This window comes from Xenopus laevis, chromosome 1S (assembly GCF_017654675.1).
Source record: "Xenopus laevis strain J_2021 chromosome 1S, Xenopus_laevis_v10.1, whole genome shotgun sequence".
Taxonomy (NCBI): Eukaryota; Metazoa; Chordata; class Amphibia; order Anura; family Pipidae; genus Xenopus; species Xenopus laevis.
In genome coordinates this window covers 94,586,563-94,608,890 of record NC_054372.1, presented here as the reverse complement: position 1 = coordinate 94,608,890, position 22,328 = coordinate 94,586,563, and the positions used below count along the sequence as shown (strand labels likewise).

Genomic DNA, 22,328 nt, shown 5'->3' with positions numbered 1-22,328 from the left:
GGATTATTAGTGTTTTTGCAGAAATATTCAATAAATCAGCCTGAAACACTACTTTTTTTAAGCACAATTCTTCTATATATAAATGAGTATAGTGCACTGGTGCATTCTTATTTTTTACACAAATTGTCTTCTTTAAAGGGAAAATAAGTGTTATTAGGAAAACAAAGCCTATTTGTAAGTAAAAGTACCAGTTTACCAGGGAGTGTGCGCCACAGTGAAGCGTCTCTGCATGCGGCTGTTGCGGCTCATAAGCAGTTTGCGGAGAAGCAGTGGAGAGTTCCGAGGGGAGCTGAGGGGGGAAGCCAGTGGAGAAGTCCGAGGTGAAGCCAGAGGAGAGAGGCGGCCGGGGTTCCTCTGGGGAGGGGACGCACTCAGTGTTGGCATCTGCATGGCGCTGAAGTACAAGTGCTAAGAGTTGGAAGTGTGAGTGCGAATAGTGTAGTGACAGGAGCTTGAGCTCCACAGCTTGTTGCCACTGTGTTTTATGTAAAGTTATCCTGAGAAAAGGTCACAGCACTGAGAAGACGTGCAGGTCTGTGTGCTAAGTACAATGTGAATACTGAGTTTGCCCCAGTTTAGCTCAGCACTTGCAGGCTCCCAACCCAGCTAAAAAGCCAGCATTCCTGGTGCTGGAGTCCGAGCATGGAAGTGCCTACACTGCACTGCCGGCCGTGGTTGCAACCATCACATCTGTTGCTCGTGCAACTGTGGCAGAAGAAAGTAGCTGGGAAGCTGAAAGTCGCACCAGAGAAAACCTCTCCTGACGATGTCCTAAACTGCGTCCCGTACAGATGGTAGCAGGTGGGGATGGAACGTGCTGTGCGCTGAGGCACTGTCCCGGGACGGCTCTGCGTCACTCAGCAGCAGCTCTTCCTTCCTCCAAGCAGCCACGGATCTGACTTACTCTCACACTGTAGCAGCCCTGTCTTCTCTCTCCTCCGCCTCTCTGCCTTTAGAGACACCCTTTGCATTCCTTGCCTTTTTTTCATCTACTCAGGCACAGAAACAGTCCCTTATTGCTTAAATAAGTGTCAGGCGAACTGTAAGTATTTCAGGATGATTGTGTGTGATTGGTGACATTAGGATCTGCAACAATTCCACTGATAGTACTGTACTGTTTCCTATGTGTATTTTAGCTGGGATACTTTAAGTAAACAGAGGGAACACCTACCCTTGCTCTGCAGCTAAGGCACAGAAGCCTAGCGGTGCTGCCTGATAAGGTGTCATGGCTACTAGGGGAAAGGGCGAGTCCTTCTCTGGATAGTGGGAGGTATGTTTTGGAAGGGATAGAAAAATGGGGAGGGGGTACATAACAGTGCAAATGAAAAGCTGTAAACCAGCTGCTTAGTGTGCAGAGGAACCTGGACTTGGCAGTAATTGCAGGATTACCTTCAAGGACCAATAACATAAAACAAATCTATTGTTTTAAAGTAATAAAAATACAATGCAGTGTTGCCCTGCACTGGTAAAACTGCTGTGTTTGCTTTAGAAACACTATTATTGTTTATATAAATAAGCTGCTGTGTAGCAATGGGGGCAGCGATTCAAAGGAGAACAGGCTCAAGTTACACAGCAGATAGCAGATAAGCTCTGTCTGTCTAATGGTGTTATCTGTTATCCATTATCTATCCTGTGCCATATAGCATTTTTTCAATTTCTGCCATTGCTACACAGCAGCTTGTTTATATGAACTATAGTAGTGTTTCTGAAGCAAATACACCAGTTTTACCAGTGCAGGGCAACTACATGATATTTTCATTACTTTGAAACACTTTATTTTTTAAGTGTTACTGATCCTTTAATGACCTATGTCCATAGCCACAACTGACGCCGCCGCACATTGGAAATCCACCTTTCATACACAAATACAATAAGTATAATGCCAGCCAAAACTTGTGGGTGATTTGCCACGCTACTTTGCATAATTGCATTCATACTGATGTGAAGAAGCACACTGAATGGAACAAGTTCTGGCAGACACTATTTTGTGGGAAACTGTTATAACACTAGAATTCAGGGAAAAAAAATTGTATTTGTAAAAAATTCAATTTGCATACAGCTCACCAGCCCTAGATGCCCTGAGACACTCTCTGCAGGTGCCTTGTTCCTGGCTCTGGTTCCCCATTTCTATTAGGGCTCTTACACATGAGCGTTCCGACCTGCGCTCCCCTGCATTCCGTTTTTTGGCGTTCAGCCGCAGGGGAGCGCAGGAATAGACGCAAGTCATTATTTGAAATGGGGCTGTACTCACTCAGGCGCGTGTAGGCGCCGAACGCAGGTTCAGACGCAACATGCTGCATTTTTCCTGCGTTCGGCGCCTACACGCGCCTGAGTGAGTACAGCCCCATTTCAAATAATGACTTGCGTCTATTCCTGCGCTCCCCTGCGGCTGAACGCCAAAAAACGGAGCGCAGGTCGGAACGCTCATGTGTAAGAGCCCTAACGAATGCTATGGACATAGGACACAGCAACTATAAAAAGTATAAAATAAGTCAAATCGCATCAAAATAACTGTCTACATCATACTAAAAGCTAAATTAAAGGTGAACTTCCATTTTAGGGAAGAACACTTTGTATACCTGTAGTGTAATGTGTATGGGTACAAACTTAAAAGGAGAAGGAAAGGTAAAATATAAATAACGTTGTGTAGATTGGCCATACAGTGGAGAGATACTTACTAGAATCATTGCTCTATATGTTTTTTTCCAGTTTCTGTAATTCCAGATATTCGTTAGAAATTTTGAGAAGTGCATATAATAAAAAAGCCATCCCTCTCTGTACCCTAATCATCTCTAATAGGGCTTGCACATGCGCAGTATAATTTTTGTTAGCCCTGCACATGCGTACAGTAACCGTTACTTCCCCCATGCGATCGTCAAGGTTAGGTGGTACAATGCTACTTCACCCTTCTCTCCCCTTCAAGCTGCAACACCAATAGGAATGGTTGCTATGCGGCAACGCGAAAGTTCCTTGTAATATCTTGTGCTTTCTATGGACAGAACCCTTTTATATTTCTCTGGGACGTTAGCGTTTTACTTAACAATAATCATTCAGTCTATCTGAAGTCTGTATCTCGATCAGTCTTTCTGAGGTCTGTTTTTACATTGGCACAGAGAGATATGCAGCAGAGAGATGCCTAGTTTGTGACGCGCTGTATGTGTGACGTGAGATGTCATGGGGGAGGAATCAATTTAGCGCATGCGCAGTTCCAACAGCCAGACACAGGACGTGACGCGCAACTGGATAACATGGCTGCCGCAAAGACTGTAAAGTGTGAAAACTTCAAAGGCATAGTATCAGTGCGGGAGACGGAATTGTGCTGCGGAAATGATGCGGTTCAGGAGGGGTGCACCCAAGCAACGATTATAAATAGGTATTAAAAATTACCTTTCCTTCTCCTTTAATATGAGTTTAGAAGGAATCACCAAAGGACTTAGGAAGCAGCCTCCTAGAGTCAACACCAAGAAGTGTAACCAGGGTCAGATTTAAAGATGCTGAGCCCCTAGGCCCCCTCACTGTTCCCACCGACCCCCCCCCTACTGTTTGGCCAGACCCCTCTGCAGTTACTCTGAACCCCTTCTTCTGCCCCCCTCCTTATGTCACAATTATCTCACCACCCTGCTGCTTGCAGATTCCCAGGCGGCTCTGCTTTTTCTGATCTAGCATGTTCTATTCCACTGGACACTGGGTGGAAGGGAGATTCAAACTGCTGGCAAAATCACAGTTTTGATGCAGCCAGCACATGAAATGTAATTCCACAATTTTTGCCACCCTAGACCCGGGCCTTGCCTACAAATCCAGGCCTGAGTGTAACTAGACATCAACAGACTAGGGGACAAAATTTGTAACTGGGAAGCCTTGCCCACTACTCATTGGCCCAAGCTGGCTTGCCAATTATCTTTTGCCACAGTCACTATGTGGAGAGGGGGCAGCGGCAGTTACACAACCAGGACACAAGCAGCTACACGATATCCAAAGCAGCTAGACAATATCAGATAATTTGGGATTTTTTTTTCCAGCACTTCAGTTTCTTCAGGGGTCTGTCTGGCTTTGCTGAAAGAGACAGACAGAGTGTGTAAAAATGAATATGAGGTGACCCTATACAGGGGATTGTACAAAGACATATATTGTGAGACATGCAGGGTTAAGAAGCTGGTACCCTCATCTACAGGTCCCTATACACAGGCCAATGTCGACACATCAGTAGGTTCTAAGACTTTATTTGATTTTTCACAAAAGCAGAGAAGCAGTGTTTTTTTAAATACAACCAACTGAGCCTGAGTTTGCCATAACCAATATGCACCATAGAGATAATGTGAATGTTGGTCTGTCATGTACAAGGTTCTGCCATTTTTGGGCCCAGTTGCTATTAGGAGACTGAGTGCAGAAAGGGGGTCAGATCTGGATGTTACAGAGCCACATTTAGTATTTGGGGTAGTTAAATCAAATAATGTGTTGCCAAACCGGAGCAATTGTGTAATTCAAACAAATATATGAACAAAGGCAAACTCCTTTTAATGCTTCTGCAAAAATCCAAAATTTTCTTTTATTCAAGCTGAGAGTGCACTTGATGAAGGGGCTTGACCCTGAAAGTTTGCTGAGATCTCACCTTGAATAAAAGAAAATGTTGGATTTTTTGCAGAAGCATTGAATGGAGTGTGCCTTTGTTCACATAACTGTTAGCAGCAAATAGAAACACTTTTTTTGAGGTTGTCTGTCCCATGTCTGAGCAGTGCTACTTTCAGTTGTTATTTCATGATAAGACCATCAAACGTTCTGCCATTTTTTTGTGGAATTCTGGCCACTGTTTCACAGGAGTTGATTGATATGATGTAAATTGTTGTTCTGACAAGGAAAGCATGGCTTCCTCCAGAATGTAACATGTGTGCAACATTGTGAGTTGAGCATAAATATAGATAAAAGAATGAAACCAATCAAAGCGTCAAACCCACTCCAGGGGACTAACATTTCTAAGTAACTTTCCAATAAACATTAATTGCATATTTTTAGTGGTGTACAGTTATTCATGAAGGTAATTGCTACTGACAGCAGTACACATCTTACAGATTACTTTTTTCAGCACTCTTGGAGTATTTCGGGCAACAAAAGAAAAAAAGTTGTACCATACGAATTGTTGCAGGATGTTGTTGCACTGTTTTTTTGTTTTTTTTAAATAATTATTCGTAAATTATGGGGGTTTGGGAGTTTGGTCAAAATGTATTTTGATATAGTGAGAAAACGTCAAGTTTTAGTAAATAGGCCTCCCCAAGTTACTCTTCCCCTTTAATATGCCACAGGGCTTAAAGGAATAGTTTAGTATAAAAATAAAAACTGGGTAAATAGGCTGTGCAAAATAAAATGTTTTCTAATATAGTTAGTTAGGCAAAAATGGAATCTATAAAAAAAAGTTATGTCCCATGTATCCCCCTTAAAGTGATTTGGCCATAGATGCAAAGATCTCCCGACCTGCCACTAACCATTCTGATCAAATAAAGTAGAAAAGAACAGATCAGCCGATGTTCTGCACCTGACAGCAATCGTAAGAAAGTTATTTCCGACCAAAGCTAGTGACAGTCTCCCTCTGAAAATCGTACGATAGGCAATATTTGCAGAGATATAATCGGCAGCCGACAGAGATCTTTTAACCTAACGACCGATCTCCGGACGAAAAATGTTGGGACTCTCCACACACGGTCCAAAAATCAGATCTTTGCGTCTATGGCCAGCTTAACTCAGAGTTAGAGAACTGTAAAGTAGGACGTTTTTTTTTTTTTTTACACTGAACTGTTCCTTTAATAAAGTGTGTTCATATTTACATGTGCAAATTCAAATATCTAAAAAATATTATGCATGTATGATACATGCTAAAGTTTCAATGTACTTTCTATTAAATATATTTAATAAGACACACATTAATTAATGTGATTAAAATGTTTACACACAATCTGCACATTAAATACACCTTTTAAAAGCTAAAAAGTAGATTAATTATTCTCTTCCCTTTACTTCCCTTGAATTTCCAGAAAATGAATTTTAAAAATAAAGGAAACTGGTAATCCAATTTTTTTAAATTGTTAGAAATCTCCTGTTTACATCATGCTAAAAGTTACATTCCAACTTTATTATGCTGCCCAATGTGACCATAGCAGCAATGAGCAATTCATTTTGAACAGTTAATATCTTAGTAAATCAAGACCATAGTGTTTTGCCTTCAGCAGAACAACTGACAACCCCAGGAGACTTATCCCAGAGCAGTTGGCATGCGCGCCCCACTGATCCAGGTCTCTCAGTATCTGCTGCTGCTGGGAATAGGTGAAGTGATGCAGACTGACACTAGAATAGCCAGGAGGAGAAATCGAGCTCTGCAGGATGGATGGTCGCCCTTTCGCCTTTTTTTTTGCAGAGGACAGGAAGTGGAGTTTCGGTAAGTTATTTCTTAATAAAGGCTTTGCAATTTAAAAGTTTAATTTGTCTTGGTGTTTATTTTTTGTTGTATACTAACGAATTTTCAAAAAAAAAAAAATGTTGATGTTACTGGTCCTTTAAGTCTAAGGTCACACAGCCTAGTCAGCACTTGCAACTATCCATGTACCTATAGGTGTCACAAAGTCATCTGCACATACATTAAATAGAAACAAATACTAAAATTACTTTTTTATAAATAAATTCAATTAGATATAAACATTAATCTGGTCAAAAAATATATGTAAACGCAAACACCTTGTGACAGATCATGTTTGAGTGAGGTTGGGACATCCTGAATATTTACTGCTGCTAAATCTGAATGGTATACGCAAGGTTAGTTTTGAAGGTACACGTGCTGCAGAAGTTTTGAATATCAAGTGACTGGAGCTTAAAATGGGACAGCCTGCAATTCTGAAAACTGATCAGGTGTGACAGAAAACTAGGTCAACAAAATGCCCAACTTGTCGGCTGTGCGCAAAAGGTTACATTAGATTATTGCAACTGGACAGGGCATAACTGTTAGCAGTATACAATCCAAAGCTTCCTTCTGCCTTTATCCTCTGACAAAATAATTCACATTAACCGATGCAAGGTGCCCAATGTTAGCTCTGCTGCAAACCGGAGCAATTGTGTAATTCAAACAAATATATGAACAAAGGCAAACTCCTTTTAATTCTTCTGCAAAAATCCAAAATTTTCTTTTATTCAAGCTGAGAGTGCACTTGATGAAGGGGCTTGACCCTGAAAGTTTGCTGAGATCTCACCTTGAATAAAAGAAAATGTTGGATTTTTGGCAGAAGCATTGAATGGAGTGTGCCTTTGTTCACATAACTGTTAGCAGCAAATAGAAACACTTTTTTTGAGGTTGGCTGTCCCATGTCTGAGCAGTGCTACTTTCAGTTGTTATTTCATGATAAGACCATCAAACGTTCTGCCATTTTTTTGTGGAATTCTGGCCACTGTTTCACAGGAGTTGATTGATATGATGTAAATTGTTGTTCTGACAAGGAAAGCATGGCTTCCTCCAGAATGTAACATGTGTGCAACATTGTGAGTTGAGCATAAATATAGATAAAAGAATGAAACCAATCAAAGCGTCAAACCCACTCCAGGGGACTAACATTTCTAAGTAACTTTCCAATAAACATTAATTGCATATTTTTAGTGGTTGTACAGTTATTCATGAAGGTAATTGCTACTGACAGTAGTACACATTTTACAGATTACTTTTTTCAGCACTCTTGGTTCTGACTGGACAATGATAAAACATTGATGAATGTTGCAAGCCATCTGATTAACATACCTGCAGGAACACTGACTTCTATGACATTGTTTTGAGTCAGTACCAGAGAATAGAAAGGGATAAACAAATACTACTTTTTATAGCAAATACATTTACAAATAAATTCAAAACCACAAGAGTGGGGGCCTCCACAGTTGGAGTGGTGGGCACTTGTGGTGGCGGAGACTCCAGTCCAACACCCCCCTTTAAGTTCTTATGAGTCCTATACTTGACTATTAGGATTATAAAATCTCAGCATGTGGTTTTATAATGTACGTTTATTTGCTTGGACACCACACTTAATTTAAAGGCAGATTGGAAAGGTCATGTAATGGATCATATAACCTGTGTATCATGGCTTAAGCAGAATATAATTAGCCTGAGTGCTAAACCACTGAACATCTTGTCCCTTCTTGCAAAATTTGCAAATCATGTCATCAGTAACACAACTAGGACAGAATTACTGCTGGCAGGACAGAATTACTGTTTGGCACATCTATGCTAGTTTCAAAAAGATGTTACATAGATATTATGGTTGTAAAATACATTCACTTAAAAATATCATCTCTTCAAAAAATGATTTTAATCTAGTGGGAACAAATGGTTGTCTGTGTTTTTGCAACATTAGTACACAAGTGGGTCTTGCTATCTGTTTATGACTTAAGATATCTTATCTGCTTTATGTTGAATTTCTGGCCATTTGGCTCAATTATAAAGGAGGGTGGTTATATGAAAAGTAAAGTACTATGTTTTTGTCAAAATGCAGCTTCCACCAAAGCTCTTGGTGTCTTTTTAATGGGATGTAAATAGTACATTTAGGGGCAGATTAATCAAAGGTCAAGGTGAATTTTCGAATTAAAAAAATATCGAGCTATTTTTGTGTACCTCGACTTGGGAATAGTACAAATTCCATTTGAATTTGAAAAAAAATCGAAAATTCTAATATCGATATTTATCATGTACTGTCTCTTTAAAAATTCGAGTTCGACCATTCGCCATCTAAAACCTGCTGAATTGCTGTTTTAGCCTATGGAGGACCTCCTAAAATCTATTTGAAGTCAATTGGTGGACTTTGAAAAATCAAAGTTTTTTTTGGGAAAAAATTAGAATTGAATTCGATCAAATGCGCTATTAATTTGATTTGTACGATTCGAATTCGGTTGTATACGGACCTATTTGATTGAAAACTGACCTATTCGGCCAAAAAAACCTTAATTTCAGTTGGTCTTTTTGAATTCGAATTTCGAAGTTTTTCAAATTCGAAATTCGACCCTTGATAAATATGCCCCTTAAAGTAGCATAACAGTCACAAATTGAAGAGCCAGGGACTTACTGAGAGTAAAAAACCTGTAATGTTCATTTATGACCCATAAGTACAGTGGGCAAAGTGCACTTTTGGATGCAACAACCATGGTTTTTACCCACCATGGAATTTTTCCCAAAGTTCCAGTGTAATTGTAGTCTAGACATAATTGCAGCTGGTGCATTCAAATAATTGCACTTGTGCTTGCTCATTGTGTGAATCATACAAAATTGTGTTGAACATTTTCTTATTACGCAATAAGAAAATAATGTCTTTGTATGATTCTTTAGGTGTAAGTGCGCTGCTCCAATTGCCAAAGGTTGTCACCTGTGTCAATAGTCACAGTGCACCTAATTCAGAAAGGGAGGCTAGACAGACCAAGCAAGGGAAAGCACAAGTGCAACGATTTCCTTTTCACAAAAGTACCTTTAATGAATGGGATTTTCTCAGACATCTGTTGTAAGAAATGGGTGTCTAAAGGGCACAATATTGTGTGCATTTCACCAGCATTAGGCTGGTGAAATGTAAACTCATGGGCTAGTTGCCGCTAGTAACTGTTTATTTCAGTACTGTCTTAAAGCTGGATTATGGGTCCCTGGATGTAATGGAAGAGATCAGGGTGTGCTTCCATTCCTTGCTCCTTGTAAGGTTTTGCAGCTGCCTAATTAGAGGTAGTTTGCTAATTAATTTGTAGTTAAAAGTATGTGTGGAACAACACCTCAGAGCTTCCCCCTAGAGACCTCCTTGAGTGGAGGAGGGTGAGGGGCCACATAAAAACCTCCTTGAGTGGAGGGAAGGTGTCTGTGTGCAGCGTGAAAGAGTGTGAATCCCCCTGAGTTGGAGACAGCTCCAAATGACTTGAGAGGAAAAGAGAAACCCTCCCAGGAGACAAGTGTCTCAAGTGTGCCCTAGAGAGGATTCTGGGATTTGTGTACTCTGAAAGCCAGTGAGGGCTAAACAAATAGTGAGTTAATGTGTACACCAGTGAGGGTGTGAATTGGGACTGTTAAATGCTTATGTGAAGCTAGTGGGCTGAAGATGTTGTTTTGTTCAAATAAAAGCCAGCAAAATTGCATTTGAAATCTTTAAGGTGGTCAGTCTCCATTTTCTGTGCTGAAATATGTGCAGTGGCCTTGGGTTTCGCTAGCAGAAGCGCACAATATATATATCAGTTTATTCCCAAAACACAGATCTAGATCTAATAATTCTGAATCCATAACTTAGTAACTTTTATCTTATACATAACAATACCTAAGATGATATCATTATAGCAATGGTCAATATTTAGAGGTGCTGGTGTCTTAGGCTTTCATGGCTTTTTGCCCCAGTCTTTGAAAAACATGTTAGTGGATATTACTTGCATAAAGATCCAAAGACATGCACAGATATTTCATGCAATTCGACGAGTTCTTAATAAATTTGTATAATTACATGTGTGGCCCCTAACCACATTAAAGTTTAAAATTAAACTGACTGCTGACTCTGGTGCATGTGTGGTCAACAGTCAATCTGAAGCTTAAGGGGTCGCAATCTCCAAACTTAATGTGGCCATAGGTGTTAAGATTTTTAAAAGATCTTTTCTTTATAGTGGTACCTGAAACGATCATTTAAATGCATGATTTGTCCATCAACAAAAAATACCAATTCAAGTGATATTGTCTAGTTGAAGCTAGGAAACTGTGGGTAGCTGCCTGCTTGGCCCTGCAAACAAGTGGACAATGGATAAATCTCACTGTGAACAATGAAAATGTTCTAACCTGCACGATCATTTGGTGCCCACAAATAATAATTTGACGGATTTGTTGGATCACACACGAAAATTGGTCGAAAAATGTTCATGTCTATGGTCAACTTAAAGGTAGTCAAGGCAGCCTGTTTGAGATAAGCAGAATGGGTTTATCCACCTCCTCTAAACATATGTACAATCCCAGACTTATCCCAAAGAGCCAAGATTGGGAGTTTTACTTTTGAAAGCAGCTAGTAAGTTGCAGGTAAAACTTAGTCCCTTTGTAAAATGAAGCAATAGAATTCTTAATGAATCAGATGCCATTTGAGCATAGGACTGGCCAGATATGGGATGACTTTGACGTAGTTGGCCAGCTTAAATATATTGCAATATATGGACAAACAATCCCTGCTTTGTTTAAAGGGCAAGGCATTTTTTAGTTGCTGTATGCACAAAATGTCTCAAGATATTGATAATGGGTTGAGTGCAGAGGACTCTTGTATTTTTCTATATGTATTTTGTGGTCACAGCCTAATTGCACCCCCAGCTAATGGTTTTAAAATTAGCGGTGAGCACAACTTTCCCTTGTTTATTACAATCCCAGAGTGTAATTGAAATAAACTGTTGGGTTGCACAATTTTCCTGCATGATGCTCAGGTTAGCATATTAACCCATGTGCAAATTTTTTAGAAGGCAGGTAGAGTAAAGCTGGCCATAGACATGAAGATATATCCTTATGGCCGAAGAACAATCTAGTGGTGCAATCTACCGACATACAACTAACCATTTGGATTAAATAAAGTAGTAAAAAGAGCAAATCAGATGATGTTCTGGTCATTTATTCACAGACAGCAACTTTGTAAAAGTTATGTCTGACAAATAGTAGTGACAGTCACTCACTGATATCATCAGATAGGCAATGCAAGCAGAGGCATTATAGTTAGCCGACAGAAATCTTTTAACCTGTCGATCGACTATATTACCAATTGTCATGGCATGAAAAATGCTGGGACAATCCACACGCTCCGAAAACTGTATGAAACGAAGATTCGTATGATATTATCCTTGTGCCTATGGCCATCTTAAAGGAACAATAACATGAATTTTTTTATGTTAAAAATCCTTTGTAACCCCCCCCTCCAATAATATGTATATCATACACAAAGATAACTATTTGTAATGGTTTACTCACACATACCATCATAAAAGTATACTTCCTGTTGTGCAGTGTATTGTGGAATAAGGTGATATGGCGACATGCCCTCCGTTGCAGACTACATGCACGCCCACATCTCTTAGCCAGATATCTCTTAAAACCAGAAGTCAGCTGCTGCAGCACTAAAAGCAATCTTTAGCCTGCTTTATTGTTCTGCCCCTTGCTTTAAATTCCTTTCATCTAAGTTCTGCGGTGAGGAGATGTGTGGGCAGTCTTACATTCTTGCTGTCCTGGTTTATTTTGGTTAGAGCTGTGAGTTGTGAAGGCATGACAGCAAGATGATGGGGCTCTCCTGTGAGGGCAGAGACACACGGGAAGATTCAAAGAGATTTAGTCTCCCGGTGACTAATAACCTCTTCTTCGGGTTACTAATCTCCCCAAAAAGCCTTCCCGCCGGCTAGAATCTAAATTGGAGCACTTTGTTTAATGGATTATACAGGCAGGCTGAAAAAATTGTCTTTAGCACTGCAGCAACGGACTTCCGGTTTTTAGAAGTCGGGCTAGGAGATGTGGAGTGTGCACGTTAGATGTAGCAGAAGGGATATCGCCTTATCCCTACAATTGGAAGCAGATTTTTTTTAATGGTATTCTTAAATAAAGCATTAAAAATTGTTATTGTTGTGCTTTATGGAGGTGTTACTGAAGGGGGCTATAATGGTTTTTTTTAACTAAAAAAAAATGTTAGTTACTGGTTCTTTAACACATGGATACACTAGGGCTCATTTATGAACTGAGCACAAAGTTTAGTTTTGCAGCTACGAATCACCATGGGTTTTTATTCACCATGCAGCATTTTCCCCTGACTTGTAGCGTAATAGCTAGCGTCATATGGTCAAATTTACGAAATGGCAAATTTTCGCCTCATAAGGCTTCACCATACTTCGCGCAACTTTGTCAGACATCACTTTGCAGCGAATACATGTATTTATCAAAATGCAAAGTTTTGTCTTGGCAGATGAATGCTGGCGGAGTTTCGCAAGCGAAAATGAGTAACCTCTGAGATTTCTTTCTTCCTAGCAAAACTTCATTAACAAACTTATGCTTACATCAATATAAATATGGCAGGTACATGTTGGTGCAAATGCTGGAAGTGGCCACTTATTAAAAATGTCCAAGGAAGCAAAATAACGACAACAGATCCTCTATTGTCCTAGTCATGAGCCCACCCTAAAACAAATGTGGCATGACCTTCAAATGGTTAAACAAATTAAATATGTATATGTGTATATATATATATGTATATGTGTGTATATATATATATATATATATATATATATATATATATATATATATATATATATATATATATATATATATATATATAATCCTCCAATGATGAAGCCGCACCTCACAGGTCTTATCAAAGGTATAAAGAATTTATTAAGAAACTAACGTTTTGGCTGCCTTTGTCAAAGCTGAGACGCAGCCGAAACGTTCGTTTCTTAATAAATTCTTTATACCTTTGGATAAGACCTGTGAGTGCGGCTTCATCATTGCAGGATCGTATGCGTTACTAGTGACATGCACCCAGGCAACGAGAGACTGATTATCGAGAGTGCTGTGATTTTGGGATTTGAGATATATATATATATATATATATATGTATATATATATCTATCCTGGGGGGTTGTGGGTGCTGGATGTTTGTTTGTTTTTGCTCCTGACGAAGATCCCTGTGGGGGATCGAAACGTTGAGGCTTAATAATAATATCAGTAACTTTTAAACATAATCCCACATTAAAACATGAAAAAACACCAATGTTTTGTCTTTTTTTATGACTTTTCGGCATACAGGATATGATGTCACTGACATAAGATCGTTGAGGATTTAGCTTTAGCTTATCAATTTGCCACAGACTCTTGTGAAATGGGTAACGTATTGGAAAGTCCGCACTTTGATAAATTTGCAATCATTCGCCTGAGCGAAAATTCGCCTGTTGAAAAGGCGTGAAACTTCGCTGGCGATGAGATTTTTCACTAGAAAATAGTCCTCCTTTTAATAGATTGCCGACATAGCTGGGAATTGTAGTTTTAGCGAATTTTCGCTAGCGAAGCCCACTCTGCCCTTTAGTAAATCTGCCACATAGTGTCCATCACTGTGTGTGTTCAGTGCTCCAGTATGTATGCAAATTAGTGCCAATTTTTCATGAATCCTGCAAGTTGCAGATCATAATTAAAGTGGGAATGGTGTCACTTTTGGTACGCCAAGGTATATGGTGTCAATGACGGCTTTAGTTTCCAATTTGCTTGGTGTAAGTCAGTTGTTATTGCTGGATCCGGTGCTAAGTCCAGGGTGCCCTATTGTACATTCTCCCAGTGCTACACATTTCAAATGAAAGGGGAGCATTTGTCAAAAGTTGCTAGGAGAATGTATAGGTACAAGTATCTTTGTAAATAGCATGTGCTATACATGCTCAGTTTTGCATCCATTAGCTCTCACATCCTAAGGCAGCCTTTTTTACTGGTTAATCCAGTTTTCTGTACAACCTTAATAAAATAACACAATTATGCAATGCATATCTCCTGGGAGCACAAGTACTGGGTACTTGACAGAAATATAATATAGTGCCAGACATTTCTTTATCAAGGCTCAGAAAGCATTCCATTTAATAGGTATATAATACACAAAAGCCATGAATATCTTGTAAATTATATCCTTATAAACGGTGAGTACTGATTTCATCAGTTATAAATGGTGAGTATTGATGTCATTTCTGTCACATGACTCACTGAATCTTGTGTATTATAATAAATAAAGTACCCCGTAATGCAAAATATGAGGATATTATGGTCATGAAACTACTCGGTAACTTATAATATTCTTATGATTTACAAGAGGGGGTACTTTATTCACTATATAATGTTTAAGTAATGTAGCTCTTTGTTGATTGGTAGACATACAGTATGAGCTGGCTGGTTATAATTTTAAAGAGTTTGGCAAATATCGTAAGATTGCATATCAAAAGCCTTGGCGATTAAGTATTGTTTTATAGGAAACGGGAAATAAAACAGATTTTATGGAAACTGGCAGGTTATATGATCTGCGGTGCTTTAGAGCATTTCAGCAGGTTAATAATTAAACAGGTCACAAAAGCTCATGAGAATACTCCACTGGGCTTGGCCCATTTGCAGAACTTAATAAATATTTTCTGCATTTGGGAAAGCATCTTTTTACTGAAAAATTATAGGTACTTGGTCATATAGACCATGGTTCCACAGAGATGGAAGAGACAAATATTGATACAGCCAAAGCCTATTTCATGATATTTTATGATTTTAATGAAAATAAACTCAGGCACTCCTTTTTGCCTTTTTTTTCCTTATGTTAACACGGGGCACTAGCTGAAGTATATCATGACTAGTACTCAGGGACTTCTTTTGCTTTTTTTTTTACTTTCTAATTCCATTATAATGTAAGTTAACATGGAACACAAGCTGAAGTATTGTTCCTCGTATTGATTGTTGTTTGACGGGTGGGGAACATGACTGCACTCTCACTAATCACTGCTCATTCCCCATCTGAACAGGCACAGGTCTGTACAGGATATAGAGGAGGGACAGGTTTCCTTTTGGAGCTCTTATGCAATCTGGCATTTCAGCTGTTTGTATTACTGGAGGGAGTCACTCACATTGTAGAATCTTCCAGGGAAGCAGGGCCGCCATCAGAAATCACAGGGCCTCACACAATAAAATTTTCTGGGCCCCCTCGCCATGCCTCGCTTGACCACGCCCCCACCAGGTCACATGGACATAAGCATAGAAACAGTAAAAAAAGCATTTTGGCAAAAAAAGGGTGATCAAGGCCTTTCCTTGGGAGGATCAGGGGCCCTGCATGGGGTGATCAGGGGCCCTGCATTGATGGTTCAGTGGCCCTTCCTTGGGGGATGCAGGGGCCCACATTGGGGCTGCAGGGGCCCCATGGGGCTTCAAGGGCCCGCGTGGGGCTTCAGGGGCCCGCGTGGGGCTTCAGGGGCCTGCGTGGGGCTTCAGAGGCCCGCACGGGGTTTCAGGGGCCAGCATTGGGGCTACAAGGGCCCACATTAGGGCTTCAGGGGCCAGCATTGGGGCTACAAGGGCCCACATTAGGGCTTCAGGGGCCTGGGGGCCCACACGGGAGACCAGGGGCCCACACGGGGGGGTCACATTGGTGTTCAGGGGCTCACATTGGTGGTCAGTGACGCTGAATGGTGGGATCAGGGTCTCACATTGATCAGTGGCACTTACCTGCAACTGGGGGTCTCCAGTGGCGACTTCTTCTCCTTCTTCTGTGCGGTCTTCTTCTCCTGTCTAGTCTTCTTCTTCCTCCAGCAGTGTCTTCCGTGTCTTCCCCAGCTCCAGGAAGCAGTTCTGTCTCCAGGAAGCAGCTCTTTCTCAAGACGCGTCTTCAAACTTCTGTGCGCAAGGCGGCAGGCTGCGGCGGTTTAAATTGCGCTCGTGCATATTGACGTCATGCATACGCACGGGACGCAACCAATGTAAATTTTGCTGGCGAAATCAGTTCAGTGCAGCGCAGCCGGGCCCCCCTCAAGGCTGAAAATCCTCCAGGCCCGGAAGGACTGTCCCCCCTGTGACCCCCTGAAGGCGGCCCTGCAGGGAAGTAACCAGATCGCCAGGGGCGATCCTGGCCCCTCTGCCGCCTGAGGCAGCAGCAGTTGCTGCTGCCCCCCCTCCCCCAGAAATTAGCTCTTAAAGTACCAGGAGCAGCATTTTTGCTGCCCCTGGTACCTAGTGGGGCGCCGCCGCCTGAGGCGACAGCCTCAACTTGCCTCATTGGTGAAGCACCCCTGCAGATCGCTGGCAACTGGATTACATTTCAGACTCTATTTATTACACTCTACAAGGGGAAAATTATTGTAAATCACAGTGGCAGACCTGTGACAGAAATGTCAAAACTAAGATTGTAATGCTAACTCACAAACAGTATGTTTGCAGTAAAATATTTCAAGGTTCAGTACAGATACAATTAGGGTACCACCTGTCCGATTTTCACCTGTATAGCCAGATTTCTGGAAGGGCTGTCCAGGTGAAAACTGATGGTCCGGTTTTCCAAATTAGGATATCTGGAAAGGACATTGCGATCAGCCAGTCACTGATTGCCACGTCATCAGTCCCACCCCCAACCCCTTCCCCCTGATGTCACAAGCTCCTTCCCCAAAGTAACCAGTTTACCGCCCCCATCACTAGCCCACCCCAGACGCTCCATATGTAAGGTATACTCACATCAAAACTACCAAAGATCACCAGCTCTTTCTTTATCTGTAAAGAATACTTAATCTTGTCACCAATTGCAACCATGACTATGGTATGGTTAAAGGTTGAGTTTTGTATTCTCTAAAAATCTGGGGGGGGGGGGGGGTTCACAAAAAAACTAAAAATTTTCATGCTATTTTATGCCCTGAAGCAGCAAAAAAAAAAAACCCATAATTCGAAAATACTCCAGCTAAAACTTGTCTATGTCAGTGGCAGAGGTCCCTTTAACCATTTGAAAATGTTATTTTCGTGTTTTGGGGTGTTTGATGCTAGTTTTCACTCGAAAACTTGATAAAGTCGGGGTTGTCAAGAGTTTTTAAGCCTATAGACCGAAAAATTTCAGATATTCGTAATAACTAAAAAATTTTGATATGATTTTGTCGAGTTTAATCATCAGTAAATTAGCCAAATTCGTGGATGGGAGTTAGGTCGTGTTTGTTTCAGGTAAAGTATGAGATGTTTTAGTAAATAACCCCCTATGTGTCTCTGAACCTGCTTTGAAATAAACAGTGCTGTGGGTCTTTTCAAGGATATTTGTTGGGGAGACTGGTTTTTAAAAACTGCTACTGGGTTCAAATATTACTGTGCAATGTTATAACTAAGAGTGTTACACCTAGCTGGGGGGGGGGGTAGGAGTATTTGTTACTACCTCTTTTAAATTGTTAGCAAAATTATAAAATTTTTTGTTTAGGTAAAACCCCCACCCTGGACATGGCAGTTCCCATAAAGCGTTGTCTCAGTAAACACCCCAGACTTGCCCCCAGTGAATTAAATGCAAAAGCCGTTTTAAATGTGTGCTCCAGAAGTCATGCAAATCCCATTCCCAAAATGCTAGACTTGTAGCCATTTTGCTTAAAAACACAAGTGCAATTGCAACACAACCTCAAGCACTATGGGTAAAAAAAAAAAAAGGCAATTTGCAACCTAAATTTAAATTTGCACGCAGCACTTGTGACCCCACACAAAATTATTGCCACCATTTGCCCAGGTGCAGCAACCTGTGGCAACCAATAAAGATGGCACCTGCTGATTGGTTTCTATAATACATAACCCCCTTGTATGCATCATTTGTTGTGTATGCTGTCCTTAAAATGTTTGTGCTGAGTGAGTCCAAGTTCATGGCTTAGAAGGAACCAGGCAGGCGTGTATTATTAAAAGGGCTAAAAGAGAATTTGCTCAGAGCTCGCTAAGACCACATTCACCACAACCAGACTTTTCATGTGACCTGACTTTGAAGGATGCCCCTGGAATGGCAGATCCCTCGTTTGAATTCACTAGGCAAGCTCTTCTACATATATACAGTACGGTATGTATATGTTTTTTTAATAATTTTTTACTTTTTATTTTACTGTTTTGTTACGGTTCATTCTTTCCCATTGATTTCGGTCCAAGCAGTGCACCTAGGCCCGTTTGTACTATAGTAAACACAAACCATTTCTCTATTACTTGCCTTATAGTTAGGTTCACTTTAAGGGTAGCATTATCACAAATTATATATAGATATATGCCCTGGGCATTTGCACATTAAATCAGCCCCAGGGAACATTTTTGACCTAAGTACCCTTGGAACTATAGCGGGTACAGAAGTATTTCTATATATTTACAATGTTGTTGTGAGCTAAGGGGGAGGGGCATCCAGTTAAGGTGATACATAGAGTGAGTGCCTATCTCCCCCGGTGTATCTCTGGAACTATAGCAGGGTGACTGTTACACCACTGTCCTATGGCAGGCAGTAAGGACATGTCTGTCCTGCATCTGCCAATGCTGCACTTTGCACTTTGTGTTGGTTTTTTTTATCTGCCACAAGGTGCAGGGTGCTGCCAGACTAGGGTTGCCATCTATCCAGTTTTGAACCAGACAGTCCATATCCAACATTCTAAAACCTGAGCAGCAATTTATCCATCCATGTCCAAGTTTCATACTACCTCAGCCCCAATGTTATAGTGCATCCCTAACATAATTATCCCTGTCCCCATCATCTCTTGCCCCTCTCCTATATCATCATACCCCCCCCCCCATTTGCCCAGTTTTAACTCACAGTTAAAACCCTAAGCCAGATTCAGTAATTACTACTTGGCAGAAATTGAAGCATTTTATAGTGGGGTTTCATACCTGCTTTTTGTGGTACTTTAAGCAATATAGCACTAAGTTAACTTTTAGTATACTTATCTTTGATATTTTCAACCAGTTATTATTGTTTTAATGTTTTTTTGTGTTATTATCATTTTTACTCCAGCCTGTAACTTAAAATGACAGTGGAGTAACTATTAGGGAGGAAGACCCCGCAGTCAAAGAGTGGCCTGGGAAACAGGGAGACCCAGAGGACCACATGGCCTGCTGCCTCTATAGCTGTAAAGACACAGGCGGGCGAGAGACTGGGGTGCACGGTGGGGGTTTGTCTAGGTAGGGACCGCTTGCACCTCCAAAGATTTTTTTTTCAGGAGGACCCAGCACACTCTAGTTATGCCACTGGTCACTGACAGACACTATGAGGGCTTCATTTTACTATTACTACTCATCTTCCTTTTCTGGTCTCTCCTATTCATCTTCCATTTAGAATTCCAAATGGCTACACGGTTGCTTGGAAAATTAAGTGCTAGAAACTAGATAGTAGTTGCAATTCTAATGATTAAAGCTGCAGAACAAAAAAACTTAAATGTTTAAAAAAATGCAAAACAAAAAAATTAAGACTGCTAATTATCTTACCATACTGCAGTCTAAATCATCCAAAAGGTTGTGAATAACCAGTGTAAGGTGAACTGGAAAGTCTCACAAGGAGCTGCAAGAATCTGAAATGATTCTATGATTGTAAAGATGTTTCATTTTACTTTGTTAAAAATATCCATTTATTACATTACTTTGTGTGACCACTAGATGGCAGCAGAGATCTTTCACATGGACACATGCCTACATATTTAAATTTCTTTTAAACCAATCATTTTGTCCAGTTCTTTCATTGTTAAACATTTCTTAAATTATTATTTAAAGCTAATGATTAACAGAATATATATATAATTAAAGGACTAGTAAGTATGAAGGAGCTGTTACATTGAAAGCACATAATAGCTGTTTCTATTAAGACTAATGCTATAACATAAAAAATATTTAATTCCTAAACATTTGTATTCCTCCAGCACTAAGCAGATCCTGCCTTTTGAATTCACAGGTTGGGTTCTACTAACTGCCGGTCATGGTCTTTCTTTGGTCAGTTTCTAACCTGCTGAGCTTGTGTGCTTTACTCCTACTGGCTGATGTATCTGCACCATTCTGAAATTAAAATATAGTAACACTGCTCAGAAATCTGCAAACAAACATATGAACTTTTCACCGAAAAAGTTTCAACATCAAACCTCCCTTTTGGTGGTACCAGGCGTGGGGGGATACACTGACTGAGGGTGGCATTCTGTGCCCCTGAGGCAACCTGTTGCTGCCCCCCCCTGCACTCACCTTTTTGGGTCTGGGGGGTCTAATTGCAAATTGTCAAATTTCTGTTTTTTTCGAACATCTGAACTTGCCTCATTGACACAGTTCTCCTGATGAACCTCTCCCCGTGGTACCACCACACCATTACTGACTCTCTGGCAGTAGACAGAGTTAGAAGCAGACACTGACCAACTTACTCAGGAAGAGAGAGGGGAGGCAATGGAAATAAAAATTGTAATAAGCCCCTATAAACATTAAGGGCACAAGTGCAGGATTGCTAGGGGGTGCAGGGGGTTGCTGGTCTCTGCACTGTTAAGCTGGCCATAGGCGTACAGATTTTTTTCCAACAAAAAATTGTCCCAATCGTCCAACCTGCCACTAACTATTTAGATTAAATTAAGTAGTAAAAGATTATCAGATTATGTTCTGCCCAATACAGCAACCATACGAAAGTTATGTCCAACACACTCTAGTGACCAATTGATATTGTCAGATAGGCAATACATGCAGAGATATTATCATTAGCCAACAGAAATTTTTTAACCTGTCCGATCAACTAAAGACAGATCTCCATGGCACAAAAAAAAATGTTGGGATGATCCACATCTTACAAAAGTCTGATTCATACCACTATATCTTTGCATCTATGGCCAGCTTTACCCAGATCTAAAATCCTGCACATATAAATAACGCACAAGTTAGGGGCGATAGGGGGCTGTTGGATACCTATGTTACTCCCATCGACCTGCCCCTCACTAATACAACACTGCAAATGAACCCCATTTTCTGCAGTTGAGTGGCCCCTTTTTTTCCTAAAATAGTTATGCCGTGTATACAAAAATAAGACTTTAATTGATGAATAAATAGTAAACTTTATGGGCATAGGCATCCTTCCGCCTATAACTCTTACCAAATGGCACTTATCTGGCAATATCTTTTAATGTAATTTATATCTCATTTGTACATTTCTGTATTGTAAAAATGTTCAATGCTGCATATGCCTGTAGAATTATAGAAATAAGGCTAAAATGCATGCTTATAAATATGTACTCCAGGGATACTCAATCCATAGTGCACCAGCTGTTGTGTACTGGTTCTCTGCATCCTCATTTATAAATTGCCTTACTGAAGATGCTAGGGGGTCAGAGTTCTCAACAGTTGGACAGGGCAAGTTTGACACCCCTTACAAAATGTCTGAAAATCTCAAGAAAATCTATATTATTATCTCTCTGGTCAGAATGACCCAGCAGTCCCAAAGAGAGCAATTCTGTGCAGATATCTGACAAGGTGCAATTGCTCACACATTTCATTGTCATTAAAAAAATGAAATATCTAAAGCTCAGGATGTTTAATTATTTGTGTGGCCTAAAATCGGATGTTTAGGTTCTAAAAGCATGGTTGAGAGGCACGTTGGCCCTGCATGGAACATACAGTAAACAGATTTGAAAATGGACAGAGCAGCTTCTAACACACAATTTATAGTCCAACTTCAAATATTTTTGTGAAACCTCCCTTGAATTTAATAAAATAATAAATAATAATTACTCGTTGGACAGTGTACAGTGATATACACTGAATATTTCCAGATATGGTGAGTGCCTGCCCTATTTAGCATACAATTAACATGGCTATATAGAAGCATGCAAATTTGACTCTACCCTAC

General features: G+C 40.4%; 1 protein-coding gene across 2 annotated transcripts in view; it reads right to left on the bottom strand.

Annotated features, from left to right (window-relative positions):
- pde4c.S (phosphodiesterase 4C S homeolog) overlaps positions 1-22,328 on the bottom strand; it is a 306,375-nt gene that overhangs the window by 126,237 nt on the left and 157,810 nt on the right. Inside the window, exon 1 of one of the 2 annotated variants that reach the window (XM_018243651.2) lies at positions 197-1,159. The exons of the other annotated variant lie outside the window; for it this stretch is intronic. Within the exon in view, the coding sequence (XP_018099140.1) occupies positions 197-390 (194 nt within the window). The 5' untranslated portion in view covers positions 391-1,159. Of the gene's footprint in view, positions 1-196; positions 1,160-22,328 lie in introns of those variants that run through there. 2 annotated transcript variants of the gene reach the window in all.